The following is a 27,072-nucleotide window of genomic DNA, read 5'->3' as shown; positions in this document are numbered from 1 at the left end:
TTAACCGACTGATAAAGTGTCAGTTTCTTTCTTATTTTTTCAGAAAAAAAAACTTCGACCTTAATCATCAATCAATCATGGTAAGTAACAATGAACATGAAATCCAAACTCGATAATTTTAATTCCCGAGTTTTTTTTAAAACGGGTTTAAAATGAAAAGGATCAAGCAAAATCATATTTAAGAAAAAAATATCCGACTCAATACAATACAGGAACTTCATACGAAAGTACATTGAGATACACAAACTATCCAAGGAAAGATCGTATCCAACAATCATCCCAAGATTTTTTTTTCTCTCCATTAATCCCATAATATGAAAAAGAATAAATATGACGTCATATTCATACAAATCGGCAACCAAAATTTTTACGAATAGTGTGAAAGTATGGCAGATAAAATGAGGAATGGAAGGACTAAGGGAAGCAAACACAAACCAGCGGAGACCGGGCATCTTCTGCCAAAAGAATTGCCAGATCACTCGACTAAAATCATAACCTGATAAAAGTGGAAAATTAAGAGTTCGTAAATCCGCGTTCGGCGGATGAACGAGTAGCTTTTATACACAGCTCCATGGATTTGACGTAAGCCTTTCGGTGCTTGATCACTTTGGGACTGGAAACAAATCACGGTTTCATAAAACCATTTCTAAATGAAAAGAGATTATCGATGTACTTGTAGCGAGAACCGAAAATTCAAGACAAAGCCAAACTCATGATGGTGGAGCAGCTGCAGCAGAAGCCTTCTCCATGTTCTCCTTTTCGATCTCAGCTTTCCGCTGTTCAGCATGTTGAGCAACGCCATTTGCAAGAGCTTGATAATGGAAATCCAGTGTCTGCATAAGGTTCTGAAACTTCATAGGATCTGATGCTTGAAGAGCTAAAGGAAAGAAAAAGGTCCTCATTTAAAATAATGCCGAGGCAAAATCGACAAAAGCAGATGTATGGAAACAAGACTAAAAACATGTACCCTTGACAATGTCTACAAAGAAAATAAAAGGGTCAACATCATCGATTGGTGACTGCATCTCTTCATCATCACTAAAATCATCATCAGAGTCCTCATCGTCCTCATCAGCAGCAGCAGCACGGAAAGCTTTAGCCTACAGAGAAAATAAGGACAGGTAGAGTGAAATGAAGGATTGGAAAGTTATTGATTCTAGCAATCCTTTCCAAGCAAGTCATCAGTAGCAACATTCATGTATGGTAGCAAGACATTTCCCCAAGGGCATAATCTCAGGACTTCAAGAATCAAAACAAGGCATACCTGGGCAGCTATTTTTTGAAGTCTGAGGCTATCAGCTTCATTTTCATCCTCTGCATCGACTCCCATTTCCCTGTCAGAACCATCCTCGTCATCATCGTCAGTCTGGAAACCATCCATGTCATCATCATCTTCAGCCTCTTCTTCCTTTGCAGCTTCTTCTTGCACAAATAATGCATGGAATAAATAACAGAGAAAGATGAAAGGATACAATCTCAAAAAAGAAAGCAACCCCCCAACCCTCTCTCGAAATACAAATAAAAATAGGATAAAAATAGGAGAAATAGAAACCTGCAATTTGATCCTTATACGCAACCAGGAGATCAAGGGAAGTCCTGAATACACGCCCAAGAGCCTCCCCTGCTATCTGTTCACTGGGAAGTGCAAGAAGTGACGTAAGACCCAAGATGCACACTTTCTTATCATGTTCCCTGTAGAAGCCAGATAACTTGTTAAGTATAGCCAGACAATACCCGACGTGTGAACTTCAATGTAAAACAAATAATATAATGCTTAAGGCTAGCACAGACTGACATTGAAAATGATCAAAGCAAATACAAAACTACGTACCGCTTAAAATTGGCCCGTACACCACTCTTCCTGACTTGTTGCAACAATTGGAACCAAAGGTTGAACACTTCTGTTGTAACAGCAAACTTATTCAATATGCTGAGTGTCAAAGGTGCATTGTAATAGACTGCATTGGCAATCTGGTTAAAGAAGACAAGTGCAGTGTTAGGTAATCATAGACCAAAAACGTTTCCAGGAATACAAAGCATTTCTGACTGAAGAAAAGCAACAGGAAAATGCGTAATATATATGACATGAGCACATGAATGACTTGTTGCAAAAGAATACAACCAGATCTTTAACACCTTACCACTTGTACAAGAAGACATTTCAACTGTGATTTCTCCGTTCGTTGCAATCGATCAAGTGTGATTCTTAAATATGGCTCAACCCAGTGATCCACCTGCCCTCTACAGTTTTGAAACACTACTTCAATCAGCTTTGGGGCTGGTTCAATATCATTGTCCTCTAAATTTTTATCAGCCATAATCTGCAAAAGAAAAAGTAAATGACATTGGTGTTACATGGCAGAGGAGATCGACATATTCCAAAGTTTTCCATCTACAGGCATCTTTTTATAACTAAAAATGCACTCACAGATGAAATCATATTCCAAAGACTTTGCTGGTAGTCAGGTTCCTTGCAAGTAAGAAAATGTGCAGTTCCCCTAGATACATAGTTGTCCAAAGGAACCAAAATATCTGTGCATGAAACAGCCACTTAGAAACAACACAAATATACAGAATTGATTTAGTTGACAATGCGATGTTAGGCAAACAAGCATAAAGCAGAAATTCCCAAGAAGTGTTAATCTATAACGTCTAGTTACAAATTCCCAAAACATTCAGATATGAAAATAATGAAGGAACTAAGGCAAAAGGAAAGTCAAATCAAATCATACTTGGAAAGAAGTCTATTGCCCAATCAGCTAATGCTTCACTCATCAACGGCCAAAGGCTCCACATATCCAACGATATAGTCGGAGAAAAGAAGGTCATATATGAAACGATCTCCAAGACTTCTTCAAAAACCTCTGCAGAAGAATATAAAAGGAAGTTCAATGTAATGACCCTATAAAATGATATAAGACCATATACCATCTCATAAAAGCCAATCCAATAAACTATTTGATAATATATTTTATCAACTCACTTTTACATTTTCTTCAGCATTATAAGAAATTGGTTCTTACAAGTTCAACAATACTGATTACTGATAAAGGGTTAAAGGTATCTTTACAACACTAGATTTACTTTGAGCACGCCTGCTACTAACTTGTCAAAAAGTTAAAAACTTTTCAGTCAATTTTTATTATTATTTTTGCAAAGTATAATGTATTTATGAAGAATATCTAATAATACACAAACACATTCAAGATCAAACTACATTTGTAGTGGTTAGTGATACTCTAATGCAATTCTAAAACCAACTTGCACTGGCTAGGGTCAGCAAGTTGTTCTTTCATCCAATATAAAATTTTAAAAAGTCAAAAACATAATTAAAGAGTTGGTGATATCAAGAGACAGTTAAATATTACATGTCAATAGCGATAGAACAAAAACATCCATTTCTCTTCAACTTGTCCACAACCGATATCCATAAAGCTAATAACTTGAAAATCTTATGAAAAAACAGCATCTAAACAATAGCAGCTTGAAATATCATTTCTCAACTTAAGATTCTCAATCCAGTCTCATTTACCATCATACTCATTTCTGGTTGCAACAGTATGTAATACTACTAAGAAAAAAATTAAAAAGACTCGCTGAAACAGGGGAAGAAAAGAGAGATATCTGTACTTACCTTGTCCATCGGTTGTCAACATTCTTTGCATGATTGGAAGCAAAGTAGGCTCAACCTGAACAAACAGGTGAGAAAGCCTGCTAACCGATTCAAGTATTGTGCCTATGGCACGTAAACAGCCAACTGCAGCCAGAGCACCAGGATCATCAACTTCATCATCAGCTTCTGCCGTGTTCATACACCTCCAAAATGCAGCTGCCTAAAAGCAGAGACACCATTATAGTTGCAGGACTAGACAATTAAAACTCAGTAATTTAAAAGAAATAAAGAAAACATGCATTACCAAATTCTGACATAATCCAAGAGCGTAAGGCGCCATCTCCTCCCCAAACTTGTCAACTATAGTCTCCAGGGTAAAAACAAGGTCCTCGTTCTCAACCTCATTCATAAGTTTAAAAATCTCTGGAAGAAATGAAGTTGCAATCTATTCACCAAGACGGTTGATGATCAAAGTAACCGTGTATTATGTGAATGCTCAATATAACCATATACACGATCCGAAAGTTGAGAAAAGAAGAAAAGCCAACAGCAGTGTTCCCAAGAGCCAAGTTAAAGTTGAGATGACTATCAGATAATAAAAGCTGCTAATAAGATGTTACAAGTACTAAATACCACTTACCATCAAGTAGCTGAGGAAGAATAGGACGAATATCATTTAAATCTGCAAATAAAATAACTTCTTTTCAGTTACACAGTCAACACTCCAATTAAACAAACCTGTGTGCAGTGACTTAACCCAAGTTTGCTCAATCCAAAATCAACTGACATAAAATATAAAATAAAGTTCAAAGCAAAAGTATCAGCTACCTACCTTTGCAAGCTTCAACAAATGATCTCAATGCAAAAACTGAATCAACTCGAACAGGAAGTTCTGGATCACGCAGCCCAGAAACAACACTATGAAGTGCTTGGAGGAAATTATTCTTGTCAGAGAAGTTTACATGGGCATATTGTCCTGCTACCCATGCCGCCTAATAACAAAATAAAAAAGTTATAAATCCAAGAAAATTCTCACAAATGCAAATGTGTATGTGAAATCTTGAAAACGCTGAAAGGGGAAGATTAAGAAGCCCCCAAGATTAAAAAAAATGAAATCAAACCTTGGCTCTAAGATGACCAACAGGACTGCGGAACTCTGGGAAAACATGTTGAATCAACATATGTTCCAATTCAGATTTATAGGGCTCAGTTTGTTTCAGTTTATCACAAAGCGCTCCAACGGCAAGTAGAGCACCATCCTTCTGTCGGTAGGGCTTATATTCTAGCGGTGCTTCATCATATCTGGAACAAGAAAAGGAAGGCATGAATATACCAACAAAACATAAAAAAGTCAACATCAAAGAATACCAACAATCTCTTCGATATATGCTTCAAAAGTAACATAATACCTCTTGAAAATTTCCACAATGAATTGAATAAACTTTTGAAGATTCTCTTTACCGCGTTTTCTGACTAACTCGCTGACAAAGTCCATGGAAGCAGTCCTTGGACTATATAAATCTTCAATAATATCTGGAGTGCAAAAATAGGATGTATGACCAATGTGGCCATTCAAAGTTTTGCAACAAGCACACTAGGTTTAGGAGCTTACCATAGCCCTTCCTTACATACTCATGTGGATCTTCCTCCCAAAGCTTCTGATCATTGTCATTGAAGCACATGAGAGGGAAGACTATCTCAAAAAGAAGAACATCAAGTTGTGGTTGCAATAAAGTGTACATGCTATTTTTTGATATGCTGCATTTATACGAATGATAATTTTGTCAGAATCCATTAGGAACATTTCTAAATTAGAAACAAATTGAAATATGAAAACACGGGCAATGTGGAATGCTAAGAAGCTAATTATAGTATCAATTTACTTGAGCAGTTTCTAAATTAAAAACAATTTGCAATATGAAAACACAGGAGTTGGGGAATGCTACGAAGCTAATTATAAGATCCTTGAGACTTTATTCTGATACAATTGTTAATTTTATGGAGCTTAATTTTAATACGTAATAGGTGTAGGGCTATATGTAGTATTTTACAATTATTGAGGGTTCATCATCTTAGTGCTGTTTTCCTTACCCAATTAGATTTTGTTTACAAATCAAGTTTGTTTGTTTTCTTCTTTTTCATTTTCTTTAGTTTCTGGTCAAGAAAAGCTTGTTAAGGGTCTATATGAATTAATGAACCCTTCGATAAAGGGTATAGCCATACATTTAAATTTAAGCTTAAAACTTTTGTGGTAGTGAGACACAATCATCCTTGAGTGAAGCTCCCGAGGAACCCAAGGTGAGACTTGACTTTTCTTTCTTCTCGGTTTTTAATGTGACCAAGGAACCCTACCATCTTAAAATATGGCAAAGTAGTGATGAGCATGACAGGCTTGGCTTGTTTAAATTAAACAGAAAGAAATTATTCGAACTGGCATTGCAACAGCAAAAATTCATTGTTTTCATGTGTTAGTGTTTATGTTAAGTGTTAACATGATACAATTAGCACTTCCGGGTAGTCAAAAATCCACCATGAAGCTCAAGCACATTTCTCAATCAGCAACAGATAGAAAGTAACAGGCAGCAATGGAAAGAAAACATTCAAAACATAATCTTTCAGTTAAAAGCAGCTAACTATTAGCCAAGAAAAAGTGGATGGGCCAGTTATCCCAAAGTAATTGCAGCTCGCCTCTCACTAAACATCTTAAGCTAAGCTGACTAAGAAAATCAAAAGCACCAGTTACTGACATGATTCATGCATAAACACATTGCAAACCTGTTGCTTAGATATTGAAGAATAAGGTTGGTAACTCTGTTAGGGAGATATCCACCGACATGAATGACACCCAATAAGTTTAAGTGGCATTCCAAAATTTTCCCTGCGTAGTTCTTTTGGAACATTTGGGCAAAAGCCCTGTTTTCTGGATTCCTAAGCTTTAAATCTCCAAACCTATAAAATAGCCGCCAAAATCACAAATTAGCTTGGTAACTCAAGGGCTACAATAACTCCAAACTGTGTTCGAGTTTTCATGCTTACCTAGTATATAGCCTATTTAAAATGTGAACAATCCATTTTTTCACCTTCCACCACCCCCATGATTTCCTGAGCTCGGGATCTACAGGTTGGCCTTCCACGGGAACAGACCTCTCCAAAACATTTAAGAAAAGCATCATCCAAGCATTGAAGGCATTAGGATCAAGTAACTGCTTAGGAATCTCCAACTGAAAAGTAGAAGCAATATCCCAAAGATGCCATGTCAATCATAAGAACAAATCACAAACTAGCTACAGTAAGACATAAAACACCGTACTAACAATTCTGCTCAAAATATTTGGCACATAATTTCACCTAAAGATATATGTATAACAATAAGATGCAACAAAATGGATTATTTAGCATGCTAGTAACTTGACTATGAACCTTTCAACGTACGAACAAACAAGACAAGGGAAAGCAGAATTCCTGGCAATAGAGTTAAATAAAATCATAAAATCCACTACAAAAACACATTGATTGTTTAAAAATAATACATATAATTTTAAATAAACAATTTCTTCGAAAAATATGCCAATAGTGTCATCTAGAAATAAAATTATAGAGAAAAAATAATAGGGGGAAAAAGAGGGAATAAACAAAAAGAAGAAAATGTCAGAAAGTGTCCTTTGATATCCGCAAGCAACGAAGAGAACAAAAAAAATTGATAACTTACATAGATAGATGACCAGAAAATTTTACAAATAAGCTTTATCAAATCTGCCACTTCCACTGCTGGTTTTTCAATCTGAACAAGTCTGTTGAATATATTGAGAAGATGAGGAAATGTCTCCTCAACAATGTGGTGAACTGGAGTTCTCTCCTCCTCTGACTTGAACCTAGAACGATAAAGAAAATGATGACAATAGAAGAACAACATAAATCATCATAGCGGTTTCAAATGGAAAAAGCTGCCTGCTAGCACGTATTCTAGTCGCGCATTAAGGCCATCGAATACTGTTAATTGAATAAACAAATAAAAAAACATCGCCTTCGGTGAGCAATTTACATTATAAAGAACATCAAAATCACCAACTGAATTCATAGAGAACTTTTGCGACCAAAAAGAGAAAAATACGATATAAACTTACTCATATTTTCTAGCAAGTATCTGCAACACAAACAAAGCCCCATAAACCTGCTGATCCTGCAGGTTATGCTTCACCCAATCCAGAAGCCGTGGCCACTGCTCTGGATAATCCGCATGAATAATCGTCTTGAGACACTCACCCAATTGCACCCTGCAAACAAACCGACGTGATGCACAAAGCAACTTACGCGCAAGTTGCCGAATAACATTTGGTAACAATTCTAAACAAACAACCAAGAGGGACAACAAACAGGGATACCTCAACAAAGGAGGAACTTGAGCTACAAATACGAGAATATGATCACGAACCACATCTTTGTCACTTTGCAGAATTTTCTGCGGCTCGTCTACATTCATTAAAAAACAAAAGGAAGTATAATCATATTCATAAACATAAACCCGAATATCTATTTTTTTTTTTAAATGAAAGATACAATTGTTGGCTTATTGATTGAGAATTTATACTTGGATCAAGAGGAGCCCAATTCTTGGCAATGAAGTTCTTGAACTGAATAGAAGCAACTTGACGAACCGCAATAGGACAATTATTTTCAATGACGATCTGCAACAGTCTCACCAGATGCTGAGGCGTATACTGATACTGAAATCAAACAAAAAAAATCAATCTTTTGATCTAATATTCAGAGTCAATTAATAAAAAAATTAAAAAATAATGAATACAACAAACCTTATTGAGGCTTTCTTCAGCAGCTTTGCGTTCAGCAGGATTGGGACTGAGAGCAGCCTGGAGAACAACAACCAGACTTGGAACATCCATTTTTTAACAGTGATTAAATTTTCTTTGAAACTTATTTAAACAAAAATATCTAAACCCTAGACTCACTGATAAGATTCTAGGATTTAAAAGGTTCAAAGAATGAGAGAAAATTAAAAGAAAAGAAGAAGAAGAAGAAGAAGAAGAAGAAGAAGAAGAAGAAGAAGAATAGATGTTTGCTGATAATACAGCTACAGCCTTAGGATGGAAAAAGGACTATTTAAACACTAGGGTTTTAATTATATAAGAAATAATAAGGGATTAAATATCAAATATATACATACAATTTTGATTTTTATACAATTTAATATATAAAACCATCTTTATTTAATTACACATATTTAGAAAATAAATAGATAAATTTTCATTTATATATTTCTAATATATAATCATAAAATTTCATATCGTTGATTATGATAATAATTTATAAAATTAAAATTCAATTAAAACATATGTATACGATTATATAATGCAATAGGAATTGATAATTAGAGTCGTTGTGTTGAATGTTAGTCTAATTGAATGTAATTCGAACTCTATTAGTCATAAAATGAGACTTTCGCATAGAAAATGACTAAGAAATATTCAAAAGTACAATTAAATTGTTATTAAAAATAAGTAGATTTCCTAAAATTTTGTTGATTTTAGGTGAAAAGATTAATTACTTTTCACCTTTGTCTTCTTCTTTTTTTTTCTCTCTCTCCCCTTCATTGTTTATCCTCCCTCCTTTTTCATGTTATATAGATTGAAGTTAGATGTTAAGGACCTCTTTCATGTTTCCATACTTTAAATTGTCCTTAAATTCTCCTACAATATTATTTGGGATTAAAGACTCTTGTATTTCATGTATGTGTTAGAGAAAGAGTAAAAAAACAACCAAGTACCAGAGGAGAGAATAAAGGGAATAATAGCTAAATAAAGGGGCTTCATTTAGATTTCTAGCATGAAGATAGTGTATAAAAGGAAGAAAGAAGAGATAAGTTTTTGTGACGATGAAAGAGAGGTTACAGACCCGAATTTATAGTGCACAACAGCGTAGGGCTTCAAAAAATAGAGACTCCGAAATAGAGTATATTTATCAGTTGTTGTCATTAAGAAACAAAAAAAATAGGTATAGAGTAGTAACTAGATCATTGGGCTCATTACTTTGTTGATCCTAAGTTTGAATCTCGTTAACAAGCAAAATTATTTTTTGGAAAAACAAGTTCAAATTTGCACAGAGACCCGAAATAGAGTATATCTATCAATTTTTTAAGTTAATGAAATTAGTCATTTATTATATCAGAAAAATAAATTTGAGATCTAAAGACCTCTTTACAAAAATTTACACATGACCTCTGACAACCTAACCATGGCTGCATGGAGTACAAGGGTGTTACCGCAATGAGGTAAAGAAATTTTCATAAAATTAGTGTTAAGGGTCTTATCATTTTTGCTATAAATTATTCCTTATTGTTGAAGATTTTATGCAATGAGTTGGACATAACTATGATACGATTCTGATGGGAAAAGTTCAAAAAGAAAAAGGAGATCCATTGGTGCTCGTGAGAGCAATTAAGCAAGTTAAAAGAATGAGGTTTAGGTTTGTGGGATTTATCAAAATTTATGCAGCACTTCTAGCAAAGTAAGGGTGGAGAATTCTCAACTCAATCACCCTACATCATTGGTATGTCGGGGCTTCAAATAAAATATTTTATCTCTTTGAATTTTTTAGTGCAATTTCAAATATTGGCTTGCAGCAACCTTATGTTTGAAGGAGTATATGAAATGCACGAGGTTTATTAAAATAAATACCTTAAAAGGTAGGTAAATTTATAAATAAAAAGGAAAATAAATGAATATCTTATTAAATTTTATTGTTAAAATAAAATATTAATTTAATGAATACATTGAGATTAAGAACAACTTGAAGAACAACAACGAGATTAAAACTCTCACTTCTTAACACATTAATGGTTAATATTTAAAATGAAAAAAATTAAATCCTAGAAGTTTTTAGCTATAAAATGGATGGAAAAAGTGTATTTAAACCCTATGTTTTTAGCTGTAAAATGGATGGCTGGTTTATTATTATTTTTAACTTGTCTGAAACTGGAATTGATTGCGTTACTCTGCATGTCTGCTAAATCACGGTGCATGTGCATGGTCATTACTTTCCAGCTGCATCACTCCCCTGTCCATCTCAATTCTTTACCAAAACGAAGGCTACATTGTACTCACTCCTTACAAACCCTAATTTTATTCAATCTTACCCCAAACATCCAAACTCGACATTCTTCTACTTATTCGGACTTCGATTAATTGAATCAGTTTTCCCCTTTTTGTAACTCTAATGAAGCAGCTTCCATCAACTCTTTCAACTTCATTAATTTGAATGAACGCCGTAGAGTAACTGTTGGCCTATCAAAGCTTATCAAGTTGCGGCATGGATATTTATTGGAAGTTTTTTCTTACAAGTTCTGCCCAAATTTATTAGTCAGAATCGTGAACCTTTTAGGAACCAGAGAGACCGCATTTGCATTCTTTAGGTTTGCATTTAGGGATGATTCCGAGGATGCTATCAGATATTCTTGCACAGTTGCGCATATTTTAGCGGCTCGGAACCTCAGGTATCTTGCCCAAGATGTGATTTCCTGGGTAATCAGTAGAATTGGAGAAACTAGGAGTGAGGATTTGGTGAAGTTTATGTGGGAAGGTCGCCATAAATATGAGTCGGATTTCTCGGTTCTCGATAAGCTTATGCGAGCTTTTCTGATTGCAGGCATGGGTTCACGGGCTTTGGGGATTTTGAGCAGGATGAGGGAGGTGGATGCGGTGCCAAGTTCTTCTGCAATGACAATTCTTTTCGAGTTTTTGCTAAGAGTTGGTGACTATGGTAGTGTGTGGAAGCTTTTTAGGGATATGATCCGTGAAGGACCCTGTCCTTCCAATTATACTTTCAATGCCATGATTCTTGGTTTTTGCAGAAATGGTCATCTTGGGACTGCCCAGAGTTTGCTTAATGTGATGGGGAAGTATAAGTGTGATCCGGATGTTTGTTCATATAATATTCTAATAAATGCCAATTGCATCAGTGGATGGACTTTGAATGCACTTAATTGGGTCCAATTGATGATCGAGAGGGGTTGTAAGCGGAGCATATTTACGTTTAATATAATTGTTAATGCCTTGTGTTCAGAGGGAAATTTGGTGGAGGCAAGGAAGGTTGTTAATGAGATTCAAGATATTGGTCTTTCTCCTAATGTTGCAATCTACAATACCTTAATAAATGGGTATGTTAAGGCAAGGGATGTTGGTCATGCAAACATGGTATATGAAGAAATGAAATCCAGGGTATAATTCCCGATGCCGTAACTGTTAATATTTTGGTTGCAGGGCATTTCAAGTATGGACGGAAAGAGGATGGAGATAGGTTGCTGAGAGAGTTATTGGTTCCGGATTTGCTTCCCGATCATTCATTGTGTGATATTTCAGTTGCAGGGTTATGTTGGGGAGGCCTTGTGGATGAAGCCATGAAATTTTTAGAAAATATGCTGGAGAGAGGGATGAAGCCAAGTATTGTTGCTTTTAACTCTATCATTGCTGCATATAGCAGAGCAGGCTTAGTAGAGGATGCCTACGAAGTCTTTAAATTTATGATGAAATTCAGCCTGACTCCATCATCTTCCACATGTGGTTCTTTGCTCATGGGTTTATCCAGGAACGGGAGGCTGCCGGAAGCCAGGGAGATCTTGTATAAGATGATGCATAAGGGTTTTCCGATCAATAGAGTGGCTGAGGAAGGGAGATTTAGTAGGGTCTCAAGGTATATGGAACGAAATGCTACATAGGGGGATATCCCGACGCTGTTGCATTCTCAGCCTTTATCAATGGACTTTCTAAAGCTGGTCTAAATGAGGAGGCCTATAATTTGTTTCTTGAAATGTCAAACAAAGGATTAATTCCAAATAATTCTGTATATAACTCCTTGATTAGTGGGTTCTGTAACCATAGAAGGATAAACGAAGCACTGAAATTGGGTAGAGAGATGAGGCAAAAGGGTCTCGTTCCCAACATTTTTACCTTCAATATCATCTTTAATGGATTTTGTAAACATGCCAGGATGAAATCAGCATTTGATGCATTTATGGACATTCATCGTGCAGGATTGGTCCCTGATATCGTATACGACACTCTGATTAGTGGGTATGGTGAAGCATTCAGCATGGTTAAAGTTGATCGGTTTATGAATTGCATGTATGCTAATGGGTGGGAACCAGACATCACAACCTATAATATATGAATTCATGGTTTCTGTAGTAGTCGAAAAATGAATAGAGCTGTGATGATACTGGATCAACTTCTGTCAGCAGGTGTTGTTCCAAACACCGTGACATACAACACTATGATGAATGGTGTTTGTAAAGACAGACTAGATTGTGCCATGATCATAACTGCAAAATTGCTTAAGATGGCCTTTATTCCAAATGTCATTACTAATAATGTATTATTGTCCCATTTTTGCAAGCAGGGGATGCCTAAAAGGGCGCACTCATGTGGTGTCTGAAGCTTAGTAAGATCTCCTTTGAATTTGACCAGGTTTTTTTATAAAATCATGGACCAAGCATACCGTAACATACATTGAGATGTTGAATTTTTTGGAGCAACACCAGGGAAAAGCCTCGTATTAGATTTTCTCATGTACATCACACATGATTATTTCTCTATAAGCAGACATAAACAGAATAAGAATCCTGAGCCTCTTCAATTGAATGTGTAATCCCTGGATACACTGATGGTTGAGATAATTGCAGAAATTTAGCTGAGCTTTTTGCTGCACTAGGAACAAAATGCGTGGAACTGAAAGCACCAGGAGAAAGGAGACATAAAGAACAGACCGGCTGGCTGGCATCTTGCATATTTCTATGTAGGGGTGTAAATGAATCGAGCTTAAAGGAGTAAGGTTGTATTTGTATTTGTATTCGTTTGTTTATTTTTAAAGATGTTCATACTCGGTTTGTGTTCATTGAACACTTTGATCATTTACACCTATATTTCTATGCATGCTGCGCTGGATTGTGTTGAATATCTTCCCTGTTCACCATGAGAACAGAAACTGGTTGAAATGAATACATGTCCAGGAACAGATTGTGCATTTAATTTGGAGTGGTAGTAATGAATAATAAGGGTCTATAATATGTCTGTTTCACTTTAATTGGTCTTTTGGAAAACATTTTCCGGTGTTTGGTTGGCGGAAATAAATTTATCAATGTAATTCGTTTTCCTGGTCAGCAGAGTTTCTTTTACATTTTCTGGAACAACTACGTTGCTTTGATTTGGAGGGAAAGGAACCGAAGGCAGCTTCTGCAGCTTGAACGTTCTGCTGCAGCAGATATTATGGCACTGGTGAAGAATCTGTTTGCCTTAGTTTGAGGGGAAAGAGTATAAGCAGGGTGGGAAATGAAAATGCTGCTCTTTGTACGAAATGGGATCTTGAGGCCTAGGCTAGGCGTGAGTTTCGTTTCTTTTCTACTGTAACCTTGTTTCTGTATTTCTGCAGTGAACTGCTGTAATTTGAATGTTGGTGCAATATAAACCATTATTAATCGGGAAAAAATCAATTTTACATTTTATAATCAAATTTAAATAATATATATGAATTTATATGAAGCTTGGCCCACTAATTTCTATGGACGAGCTTATATCGGTAATAGCTTGGAGAAGTTAGACTAGTCTAATTACAACATCATGTTCTAAGTTCACGCATACCCCATTGGTTGGCATCTTTCGGAGTGGTAAAATTAATAAAAAAAAATGAAAAATCGAACCAAATAAACTGTCTTTAACGGCTCAAAAACATCTAAAAAAATACAACAGAATATGAGTAACATATCGACTAACACACACCTGAGTTTTAGTAACAGCCTGATTAGTAATCAATCGTATAGTACTATAATGTGAAAATGTATGCCTGCCTGATTCACTTTAAACAGGTAAAACTTGTAATCCATAATAAATTAAAAATTAGTTCTTAGTTTCTTTAACGTTAAGACAATAATTTAACCATATGATACAGTATTGTTCGGTAATAACGACTCCCATAACACATATCCGTCGAGAAAACACGAGGAAAACCGAACAAACTGACTAAATTGAATATTAAAACCATGGGAAGGGCTCATCTTGTACGCTTTCTGAAAAATATGATATATCAGCTGGAACAACAAGATTGACGGTTAATTCGGCTTCCTGCTGACATTGTTGTAAATCTCTCGTATAACAAGCTCGAACGCCTCCTTAACATTCATTGAATCTAAAGCAGATGTCTCCATGAAGAACATGTCTTCTTCTTCGGCTAGGGTTTTGCCTTCTTCGACACTCCCATCTCGGATAGTTTCGAGGTTGCATTTGTTGCGAACCAACATCCTCGCTACCGTCGAATCGCAATGAGCTGCACCAAAAGGTTAAGTGAGCCTCCTTAGCATAAACACAATCAAGCATAAAAATGGACAGAAAATTTGAAATTCCAAATTCCTTTCTTCTAAATCTAAGTTACCAAAACCAACCATATGGTTTTCTGTATGAATTCACAGAAATTCGGAATTCAAGTAGAATAAATCTATCCGAAAAAGATGCATTATCTAGCTATATGCGACACAAGGTATGAATCTGCAACATTCAAGTTAACAAAAACCCTGTATGAACAAATGCTACATTCAGGGATAAAATCCACCATAGGGAACGATAATTTCTTTCCTAAATGCATCATATAGTATGACTGATTCAAAGAAATCGATAAAACTGAAAACTAACTCAAATCATAATGTTCGACTTGGTATCGAAGTTGGTTCGGTTTCAACTCGAGTATTTGGTTCGGTTAATAATTAAATGGTATAGAAGTTGAATACGTTTCGGTTCGGAATAATTAGCTGGCCCTTATTCCCATATGTAATGGGGTAAGGGGAGGTAGGATAGTAGGCTGTCCCAACGCCAAGTTGAGAGCAGCTTCGGTTCAGAATAATACTCATAAACCATTATTTTCTTTTTCAAAACTGAAACGTTATTCCCTGCCAGAAAACCAGTCCCTAGCCAACTTTGGTTAAATCCTAAATAAGGTCCCTGTACTTATCAATTTGTGCAGATTCTCAAAATTGATCCTTCTAGTTTTCAAATTGCTCATTTAAATCCTTTGAGTAACTTTTTCTGCTAACTCCATTTAACTATTAGACATACCTCAACCTATTCGAAAACGAGCCATCAGACAAGTAGAGTGAGTAAATCCTTAGAATTTAACCTATATTTAGGTAACACTAACACTAACACTTGCCACTGCTATTTTCAGTATTCTTCCAACTTGAGCCTTACATTACAATGATTTCAGCATCAGATCCAATACTCTAAACCTAAACCACAAGAATCAGTAAAAGCAACACAATCAAATCAGAATCCTTTTAAAAGAAATAACATAGAGGTTTCGGCGAGTAAACGAAAATGATGGCAAAGACAATAACATACAGATTTATCTGAAAATTCTAAAAAGGAAATAAATCAGGAAAAAATTCAACAGATGAGAGAAATCTACTGTCAGAGGCAAATCCAGGAAGATTATACGAGAGTGCATCAAACCTCTATCAATATCCCTAACTGCATAAAGTTATACCGTTTTATTTCTTTATCAATTAAGCTGCACTACAAACTTTTCCGTACAATTTGAGTCACAAACTAATATCAAAATCCAATCCAGCTGAAGACCATCAACAGCTGAAAAGAACCTCAAAATCCTCAAATTCCACAGAAAATCCAATAAAACCCTTAAAATTCCATAATAATTCACAGATATTGCACACTAAAACCATAAACAAAGAAAAGGGTAATTTAAAAAAAATCTTAAAGGCAACGAGCGACACTATCGTATGTAGTTCAACGGCTGATATCATAAGCAATAAGAGCACCGACAACGCCTCTGTAATAAGCTGAAGTGACGGCATGGAACCTTTCTTGACCAGCGGTGTCCCAAATCTTAGCTTTAACTTCTTTTCCATAGACTCGCATGCTTTGGGTCTGGAACTCGACGCCAATGGTAGCTTTGGAATGTGGGTTGAATTCATTGCGAGCGTAGCGTGAAAGGAGGTTAGATTTTGTTAGGAAAATAAACCGAGTACAAGTAATTTCCCTATAACCAGATTAGTGAGAATGCAAAATAAAAGCGGAAAAATAATACCCGAAAATTGATAACGGAGTTCAGCCAATTGTGCTTACGTCTCCGGGCTGCTGCAGATCTTTTACTAAGAGAGAAAATTTACAGGTGTTTACAAAACACTCACTACTCACAAGAAAGCTCTCTAGTATAGGAAGAAAGAAATGTTTTGGGATGATTTTGAAGCTAAATGGGTAAGGGTATTTATAGTAGAAACTTAGGGACTAATCTTTGAAAATACCCTAAAGTGCAATGACTAAAGTGAATTTACCCATTCCTATTTTCAACAAACATCTACCAAAATTTTACCAAACTTTGAAAAACATTTTTCAAAGAAACATTTACCAAACTTTGAAAAAAACATTTTCCAAAGTTGGTTGCCAAACTTTGAAACTTTTAACAATCTCCCACTTGAAGACTGATTTTAATATGTCTTCACACCTCGATCAATGCAGCAGCATGTCTGGTCTTGTTATTCTAGCATGCCAACTGAAGTTGAACACAACTTCAGTTTGTCCGTAGTCACCGTCTTTGTCAACATGTCTGCCGGATTTTGAGCTCCACTAATCTTTTCAAGTTTCAAAATCCCATCTTCCAGAAGAGACCGGATAAAATGATATCTCAATTGTATGTGCTTTGTCCTGGAATGAAAAGACGGATTCTTTGCTAGATGGATAGCACTTTGACTGTCGCAATACAAGATATTGTTTTCTTGTTTCTTGCCTAACTCTTCCAAGAAACTTTGGAGCCAAACCATCTCCTTGCTGGCTTCCGTAACAGCGACATATTCTGCTTCAGTTGTGGAGAGAGCAACTATCTTCTGTAGTTGAGAAACCCAACTCACTGCAGTTCCTCCTAGAGTATAGACATACCCTGTAGTGCTCCTTCTGATGTCGACATTTCCGGCTAAGTCAGCATCTACATAGCCTGTCAGTATCATATCTCCACCTTTGAAACAAAGTGCTTTGTTTGTGGTACCACGAAGATATCTGAGGATCCATTTGACTGCTTCCCAGTGTACCTTGCCCGGATTATTCATGTACCTGCTAACAGCTCCCACTGCATGAGCAATATCTGGTCTGGTACAAACCATGGCATACATCAGACTTCCAATTGCTGAGGCATACGGCACCTTCACCATGTGTGCACGTTCTTCCTCCGTCTTTGGTGATTGGTCTTTGGAGAGTCTGAAATGAACACCTAAAGGTGTACTTACTGGTTTAGCATCTTGCATGTTGAACCTGGAGAGTACTTTGTTGATGTACTCAGCCTGTGATAACATCAAAGTCCCCGACTTTGTGTCTCTCTTGATCCTCATCCCAAGAATCTGCTTTGCAGCGCCCAGATCCTTCATAGCAAACTGCTTCGACAATTTTTGCTTCAAGTGTATAATCTCTTGCATGTCTGAGCCTGCAACGAGCATGTCATCAACTTACAATAATAAAATAATGAAGTTGTTGTCGAACCTCTTGATGTAGCAACAATGATCTGCTTGGCATCGGATAAAACCACTGCTACTCATGAAGCTATCGAACTTCTTGTACCACTGTCTAGGAGCTTGTTTTAAACCATACAAGCTCTTCTTCAACCTGCATACCAGGTTTTTCTTGTCTGCCTCTATGAAGCCTTCTGGCTGCCTCATATAGATTTCTTCCTCCAAATCACCATGAAGGAAAGCTGTCTTTACATCTAACTGCTCAAGATGTAAATTCTCTGCAGCTACAATTTTCAACACCAGTCTGATTGTAGACAATTTTACGACTGGAGAGAAAATTTCATTGTAGTCAATACCTTCTTTTTGCTGAAAGCCTTTGACAACCAATCTTGCTTTGTAGCGTTTGCTCCCATCGTGCTCTTCTTTGATCCTGTAAATCCACTTGTTGTGGAGCGCTTTCTTGCCTGGTGGTAATTCAGCTAATTCCCATGTCTGATTTGACATAAGCGAGTCCATCTCATCTTTCATGGAAGACTCCCACTTGACTGAATCCTCCACTTGCATTGCTTCATCATAGCACTCTGGTTCACCATTGTCAGTCAGCAACAAGTAGTGTAAAGAAGGAGAATACCGTTGGGTTGGTTTAGGAATTCTGGAGGAGCGTCTCAGTTCTGGTGTGCCTGGTTCTTCTTGAACTGCTTCAGGATTGATCTGAACATCATTTCCAGAAATCTCCTCGAACTCAGCAAATTCCTTTGTTTCAGCTTCGGTATTACTTGATTCTGCGGTTGATCTATCTTTGTACATCACATTTTCATTGAAAATGACGTCTCTGCTTCTGATGATCTTCCGATTTTCATAGTCCCAAAACCGGTAACCAAACTCATCACCGCCATAACCAACAAAGGCACATTTGTTGGACTTAGCATCAAGCTTACTTCTTTCAGCAGAGTCTATGTGTACATAAGAAATACAACCAAACACTCTTAAGTGTGAAAGGTTTATTTCTTTCTTGCTCCAAACTTCCTCTGGTATTCTGCCATCCAAAGGAACTGAGGGCCCACGGTTGATCAAGTAAGCTGCAGTGTTGATTGCTTCAGCCCATAGAAATTTGGGCAAGCCGGCATGTATCCTCATACTTCTGGCACGTTCATTCAGAGTTCTGTTCATGCGCTCTGCTACACCATTATGTTGCGGTGTCTTGGGAACTGTTGTCTCCATCTTGATCCCATTGTTTGCACAGAAATCTCTGAATCTACTGTCTCTGTACTCTCCTCCATTGTCAGACCTCAACTGCTTGACTTTCAAACCAGTCTCATTTTCCACCATGGCCTTCCATTTTCTGAAGATATCGAAGACTTCTGATTTCTTCTTCAGAAAATAAACCCACACCTTCCTTGTTGAATCATCGATGAAGGTGACATAATATAGTGAGCCTGCAAGAGATGGAACTGGGGATGGTCCCCATACATCAGTATGAACCAATTCTAACCTTTCTGCCTTGGGTGTCTTGCCAATCTTTGCAAAACTGACTTTCTTTTGTTTGCCAAAGATGCAATCCTCGCATAGTCCGACATCTACATTTTTTAGATCCGGCAGCTTCCCTTTTGACAAAAGTGTCTTCATCCCTTTCTCGCTCATATGGCCAAGCCTTTGGTGCCATAGGTTTGATTTTCCATCAGCATCTGCTACTGCAATGATATTCTCTAAATTTGAGGTTACATAGAGAGTACCAGTCTTCTTACCACGAGCAATGACGAGTGCTCCTTTGGTAATCTTCCATTCACAGCCTGAAAAGGTTGTGCTATATCCTTCTCCATCAAGCTGTCCAACAGAAATCAGATTTCTTTTGAGGCCAGGAATATGTCTCACTCCTGTCAGCTTCCAGGTGGTCTGGTTTGGCAACTTTAGTCGGATGTCTCCTTTTCCGACGATCTTTAAGGTTTCATCATCAGCAAGATGAACCTTCCCAAAATCACCACTGACATAGTTCTCCATGATTTCTTGGCATGGGGTGGAGTGGAAAGATGCCCCTGAATCCAAGATCCATGATTCAATCGGACTGTTGACGCTTAGAATCATGGCATCACCTGTCTCCTCTGTCACGTTGGCAGATTCCTGTGCACCGGTATCTTTCTTCAGTGCTCGGCAATCTCTTTTAAAGTGACCTTTCTTGCCACAATTATAACAGGTAAAATCTTTCTTTCCCGTTCTAGATTTTTCCCGTCTGGATTTTGATCTGCCACGATTTGAATATCTTTCTGAAGTTCTTCCTCTAGACTCCGTGTGCAAGGCTGAGGAGGTTGATGCTTCACCCGATTCTCTCCGTCGAATTTCTTCACTCAGTACCAGATCCCGAACATCGTCGAATTTTAATTTGATGTTTCCCGACGAACTGCTGACTGCTGTAACAGTAGCATTCCAACTGTCTGGTAGAGATGATAAGAGAATTAAAGCTCGAACTTCATCATCGAACTCAATTTCCACTGAACTCAACTGGGTTGTGATTGTGTTGAGTTCATTTAGGTGTTGTGCCACCGATGCCCCTTCCGTCATCCGCAAATTGAATAATCGCCTCATCAAATGAACTTTGTTTGAGGCCGATGGCTTCTCGTACATACTGGAGAGAGCCGCCATAAGACCCGCCGTGGTCTTTTCCTTTGCTATGTTAAAAGCAACATTGCGGGATAACGTCAGTCGGATAACTCCGAGGGCTTGTCTGTCGAGAAGAGCCCAATCTTCATCCTTCATGCCCTCTGGTTGCTTTCCTGAGAGAGGTTGATATAGATTTTTCTGGTACAAAAAATCTTCAATCTGCATCTTCCAAAAGCCAAAGTCCGCACCATCGAACTTTTCAATTTTCACCTTCCCTTCGTCTGCAGCCATCGCTCCCACTCGAATCTGGCTTCGTTTGGATCGTTTCTGACAATTCTTGCGAATCACTGTGTATTAGAACACCACCGTCGACAAACTCGTATCGCCGACCGAATTTCACTATTCACGAAATTCACTATTCACGTGAATAGTAATGAATAGTAACCTCGCAGAAAATTTGACAAAATTCACAACCAAAAGCTCTGATACCAGTTGTTAGGAAAATAAACCGAGTACAAGTAATTTCCCTATAACCAGATTAGTGAGAATGCAAAATAAAAGCGGAAAAATAATACCCGAAAATTGATAACGGAGTTCAGCCAATTGTGCTTACGTCTCCGGGCTGCTGCAGATCTTTTACTAAGAGAGAAAATTTACAGGTGTTTACAAAACACTCACTACTCACAAGAAAGCTCTCTAGTATAGGAAGAAAGAAATGTTTTGGGATGATTTTGAAGCTAAATGGGTAAGGGTATTTATAGTAGAAACTTAGGGACTAATCTTTGAAAATACCCTAAAGTGCAATGACTAAAGTGAATTTACCCATTCCTATTTTCAACAAACATCTACCAAAATTTTACCAAACTTTGAAAAACATTTTTCAAAGAAACATTTACCAAACTTTGAAAAAAACATTTTCCAAAGTTGGTTGCCAAACTTTGAAACTTTTAACAGATTTGCCGACGGCTGAGTCCCCGATTATGACTATCTTGAAAAGGTAATCTTCGCTGCCGTCTTCGTCATAGTCCGACATGGGGCTTTGGCCCCCGGTTTGTTTTTCCAGTGGGATTTTGTGGTTTTAAGACAGAGGAAGGGGAAGATGGAGACAGGAGAACGGGACGTGGGGAGAGTATTGTCTGAACCTAAGCTGGCAAAGACGTACCGCGCATGAAGTGAGTTTATTATTGATTTTCTTGAGATTTGCCTATTTATTTTATTGATTAATTATTGTAACAAAATGAGGTTCCATGAACAAAATTATTCTATTTTTTTACGCAGATGAAAACCGTTGTTTTTATTAAAAATTATTTAAAATTATAAATGTAAATTAAATATATAATTATGATATTTTTTTAAAATTCGGTGATACAAGAAATTAATAATTAAATATCACAAAAGGATCAGGTAAAAAAATTAAAAACTCATCAAAAATTCAAACAAATATATATACGAATAGATCTCACTATATCGACAAACGAACATAACATGAGAGCAAACTACAAAAATATCACCGACAATTTAAGATCAAAATCGACCCATAATAAGTAAATTATCTTCGAATACAAACTGCGTATTCAAATGTAAACCGAGGTCTCGATTGACCCACTACTTAAAGAATTAAAGATATAATATAAAAAGTAAAAATATAAAGAATAGATACCGTCAACGACTATTACCAAGGTTGGTATATGTACTTACCAAATAAAAAAAATGAGCAAGAGGCATGCGATGCTAGAAAATATTTTTTAGGGTTTTACAAACTCACTTATTTTAAATAGTCGTTAGTCTTTAGATACATATAGACTCTTATATTTAACTTAGATACGCAGTTTGTATTTGAATATATTTTTCACATATCTCTCGATTTTGATTTGTGATTGTCAGTAATCTTTTAGTAGTTTGATCTATTGTTTGAGTTTGTTTGTCGATGTAGTCAGATCAGTACGTATCTATCTTTTGTTCGAGTTTCTTGGATGAGTTTTTAAGATTTTCCTTGTATGGTCATTGTATGATCTCAAGTGACTAACTTCTTGTTTAAATTGTTATAAGAATATGTCATAAATATATATTTAGTTTACATTTATAGTTATAAACTATCGATCTTTAATATATTGATATTTTTAACCTATTTTTTACATTAAAATACTTTATATATTCTTATTTTTTTTAATGTAGAACAAATTAACCCTTCTTTGTACTTAATTCTAATTATGTTATTGATTTTTACCACTTCAATTTATACCTATTGCGTAATAACATAACCCTTAAACGACTCGATAATTGACTTTTTGAATTAATGAGCTTAATCTCAAACTAAAATAAGACATGGTTATTTTGTATATCTATCGATATTCAATTTATTTATTAACTAATTCATATTAGGTATTGTAAAAATTTATTATAAAATTATCTTTTTCAACTTAATTTTATCATTTTAAGATTCATTTTCTTATTAAAAAAATTTACATCTCGTCTCGTTGGATCAATCGATAACAGGTGGGCAGGTTATTGATAACTTATATATATTGGTTGGGCCCAAAAACGTTTAATCCAAACAACATGTAAGATCAGAGAACAAAAGTATAGGATTTGAGCCAAATTCCTTTACTGGGTCGAAAGCATATCGATAATTCTAATTTTATTAATGTTTTGGGCTTTAGACTAACATTATGATTTTACTTTGGTTAGATATTTTTGGGATATCTTTACTCTTCGTAAATTAATCACAAATATTCTAGAGATCATGTTATGTAATTGTGATTTGATGGGTGGTACTACCATGCGATAATCTAATTTAATACTAATTTAAAATAATTTCAATTTAAAATATTATCATATTCAACCTAAAAAATTACATAAATTTGTATACCTTTCAATTGCAATTATTGCGAGAGTTAGGACTTAAAACTGAAAATGTTATAAAAAATTATTTTAATTACACTGAAAAATATTATTCTGTCCAACTTAATAAGTTATGTTATTAATAAAATTTATAATTATAACCGATTCCTACTATTCTTTATTATTAGGTTAACAAATTATATTTTAGAATATCACTAATTTTGATATAAGAAAAAGAAGAAAAAGAAACTCATGTTTTTTTTTTTGGACAAAAACACAGAATTTAACTGTTGATTTGACGTTGATAAGATATAAATGTAATACGCACTTTTGGGAAAGTGCTTCATATATTTTAATTATATTAATTTTACAAAGTATAACCAAAAAGCCAAAAATCATACACCATTAATTCATAAAAACCACAATCGAAACTTTACAAGTAGTTTTGAAACTTTGAGTACTTACATGTTATTAACAAAAATGGTTAATTATAGTGAATTAATAAAAAGTACATATATAATAAAATTATACTTCTTAAAAATGTTTACAAAATATTAAAGTAAATTAATCATATAAATCGCTTATTTTTTAAGAACATAGAAAAACATAAATCATACACTAAATAATAAAAATAAGATCATATAAAAAAAACTCAAAACACTCAATCAAATAATATTAAAAAACATAGAAATAAAGACAATAAAGCTCATACATACATACATACATACACTAAGAATAAGTAAATATAAAACACTTCTAATCTCTTCATCCACCACACATCCTTTATTTTTCTTTGAATTTTATTTTTTATCAAGTGAGTCACAGCACTAAATTTTCTGGTATTGTCAAACGTAATATAGGTCATAATTTCTATCAAAATAATTATTAATAATTTAATGATTAATATTTGATGTACCAAAAATATATGTTTTTATGTATTATCAGTGAATTATGATATAACACATCATCGATTCACCGTAACTTTTAAGATTAAATTTATTAATTATGTGTGACTATTTGATTATTAATATTCGCTCGTGATTTTAGAATAGTATTTTCTTTTCAAAATCTAATAAATATAAAAGTTGGAATTTTAACCCATATAACTTTTAATAAAAAATTCAAGTTCCCTCTAAGCATTTGCCACGGAGCCATTGAACCTGTAAAAGCAATGATCAAGGTGCCATAATTTTACACAAATTATTGGTCATACTTAGCTGCGGAAAATGGCATTTAAATTAGTTTATTAAAAGCAAGTTAAAATCCACTTTCATGTGGTAAATAATTTTAATCATCACAGCATTTACTAAACACATTTAAGAAACACAAGATTCTATTGCCCTAGTGGCTACACAATATCTTTTAGGGTAATTAATTTGGGTTAGAATATTTTATTTTATTTTTTACCCACATTTCTTTGTGTAAGCTTTAGCAGGCAAAGGTGGACTTCTTAACTGAAAAATTACACTAGATTATTGATTAATCACACAATAATTGCCTTTTGTGACCCACTAAGTATTTTGGTACATTAATTAAATAATTGTTTCACTTAACCATCATTATAAAGTTGATGGCTACGTAACCTCTGCACCATGCACTAATATTCCACACTTTGCTGCTAGCTAACCTCTCTTCGCTTCTAGTTAGGTTGATGTTAGAGTTAAAGTCGAGTCGGATCGAATCTATTTTTAAATTTTCTTTTATGTTTAATCTTAAATCGAGTTTGATAGATTTATACTTGAATAGAGAAGAAATCAAGATGAAACTTATAAATGATAATAAAACACAATCAATGTCTAATTATTGTACTGATATGAAATTTTAAAGTAAGAGGGTCAGGATCTATTTTGCTTAATTTCAAAACTGGCATAATTATAATTAGTATCCAAACAATAAAAAACTAAGGATCAGGCTTAATTTGTATAATTTTAAAATAAATAGAAATTTAAAAAATATTTAGATCGAAAAATATTTGACACAAAAATTTTGGAGGAGTAGACACAACCCCAACCCATTCAAGAATTTAATATCTAACCAGTTTTTCCAATACCTTTAGGAGAATAACATTCCGTTTTATCACTGAAACCACATGATAAATTCAACTTTTAACTTATTTTAAATTCTCTTGATGATATCATCCTAATATTATATAAGTCTTGGAAGTAGAGACGTTCATATTACTCAAGCATGACATGTTTCAACCTAACCTAGTCATACAAGGTTGATTTTTCATTTTTTGAAATTTGTTTAGGTTAATGTAGAGTTAAGTTTAAAATAAGAAATCCACTCGAGCCATAATTATTATTATAATTATCTATGTTTATATTTAGAGACAATAGCTATAATGTTCGTATAGATTTTTTTCCAGTTATTTCTCATCAAATCGAATAAAATGAAGAAAAAAATTACATCATGTCAAAATAAATTTACCATGAATTTTAGAATAAGTGAAACGTCATAAAATATCATGATGAGTCAGAATTTGATAAAAAAATAATTAATTTTATATCGAGACAATGAGAAAACTAATTATATCATTTTGTGTCCATCTCTACATGAGAGTGCTGTAGACAAAAAAGTAGACACAAATAAAAAAATTATGACTCAGAGACAAAATTACATTATTCCCATATAAAACAAATACAATGTCAAACATAATCAAAGGTTGTCATTATTCAAAATGATAATGGGGATATAATTTTAAAACATAAACATTGTCCCACAAATCCGCATTGAAAGTTTCAAAACTTAATTCGGCATAATTAAATATTAATTAAACTAATGTTTGTGATCGGAATCTTTAAAGAATAAGAAGCATTAATTTTTTAAGCATGATTTTTAATTCGGATTTAATCATCTGATAATAATTACAGTTAATTCAGCAGCCACCACTTAAACAGTGTTGGTTTTTTTTAAAAAAATAATGGGAAAATCACAACAGTTTACACCGGACTATGTAATAATATAATCAATAATTAACGATTTAATTACTCGGTCAATCGACAAAAATTAATATAAAATTATGTGGAATTAATGATGAAGTAATCTGAAATGGAACCCAGACGCAAAAACTTTTAATATTAAAAAGTATTTTTATTTAATTATTTTCTTTGAAAGTCATAGGCATTGGAAAATATTAGATCTCTGACAAGCTGAATTTCTTTGATTAGGTATATGAGAAAACGACTTTAGAATTAAACATAATTATATGAAAAATTTGAGATTTTTGGATTTGAATTTTACATTATATAAAGTATTATTGTTGTTTAAGTTTAATTAATTATGTTTATATATATATATATATATATATCAATTAATATTTAATAGTATGATGATATTTTATAATAATCAATTTTGAATATATATTTTCAGATATATAATTTATAATTGTAATTATAACTTCAATGTGTATAAAGTTGATTATAAAAATTTGACTTTTTTAAGTGATGTGTGAGTATATGTTAAATTTAACTTATATATATTTAAGTAAAATATATAATTTTATAATTTACGT

The 27,072-nt window shown here is 34.7% G+C and overlaps 2 protein-coding genes and 1 pseudogene across 2 annotated transcripts; 1 reads left to right on the top strand and 2 right to left on the bottom strand.

Annotated features, from left to right (window-relative positions):
* Positions 1 to 333: 333 nt before the first annotated feature.
* Positions 334 to 26,311, bottom strand: LOC120218161 (importin beta-like SAD2). The gene is made up of 24 exons (XM_039215129.1): positions 26,296 to 26,311; positions 15,917 to 15,930; positions 8,425 to 8,528; positions 8,202 to 8,337; positions 7,996 to 8,083; positions 7,738 to 7,887; positions 7,323 to 7,485; positions 6,650 to 6,834; positions 6,389 to 6,562; positions 5,226 to 5,371; positions 5,023 to 5,146; positions 4,735 to 4,915; positions 4,446 to 4,605; positions 4,254 to 4,295; positions 3,918 to 4,036; positions 3,635 to 3,833; positions 2,733 to 2,864; positions 2,429 to 2,532; positions 2,142 to 2,321; positions 1,832 to 1,971; positions 1,553 to 1,692; positions 1,265 to 1,419; positions 968 to 1,100; positions 334 to 877 (listed from the first exon to the last, which is right to left on the bottom strand). The coding sequence occupies exons 3-24, from the start codon at positions 8,512 to 8,514 to the stop codon at positions 711 to 713; spliced, it is 3,108 nt and encodes a 1,035-aa protein (XP_039071060.1). The 5' UTR covers positions 8,515 to 8,528; positions 15,917 to 15,930; positions 26,296 to 26,311; the 3' UTR covers positions 334 to 710.
* LOC120218162 lies at positions 10,813 to 13,411 on the top strand (annotated as a pseudogene).
* LOC120218165 (ras-related protein RABA5d-like) lies at positions 14,504 to 21,872 on the bottom strand. The gene is made up of 3 exons (XM_039215132.1): positions 21,674 to 21,872; positions 16,484 to 16,627; positions 14,504 to 14,941 (listed from the first exon to the last, which is right to left on the bottom strand). The coding sequence occupies exons 1-3, from the start codon at positions 21,748 to 21,750 to the stop codon at positions 14,788 to 14,790; spliced, it is 375 nt and encodes a 124-aa protein (XP_039071063.1). The 5' UTR covers positions 21,751 to 21,872; the 3' UTR covers positions 14,504 to 14,787.
* Positions 26,312 to 27,072: the final 761 nt, after the last annotated feature.

Source organism: Hibiscus syriacus, unplaced genomic scaffold (assembly GCF_006381635.1).
Source record: "Hibiscus syriacus cultivar Baekdansim isolate YM2019G1 unplaced genomic scaffold, ASM638163v2 tig00110195_pilon, whole genome shotgun sequence".
Taxonomy (NCBI): Eukaryota; Viridiplantae; Streptophyta; class Magnoliopsida; order Malvales; family Malvaceae; genus Hibiscus; species Hibiscus syriacus.
Note: the sequence above shows the minus strand (reverse complement) of the source record. Positions and strands in the feature narration are given on the sequence as shown.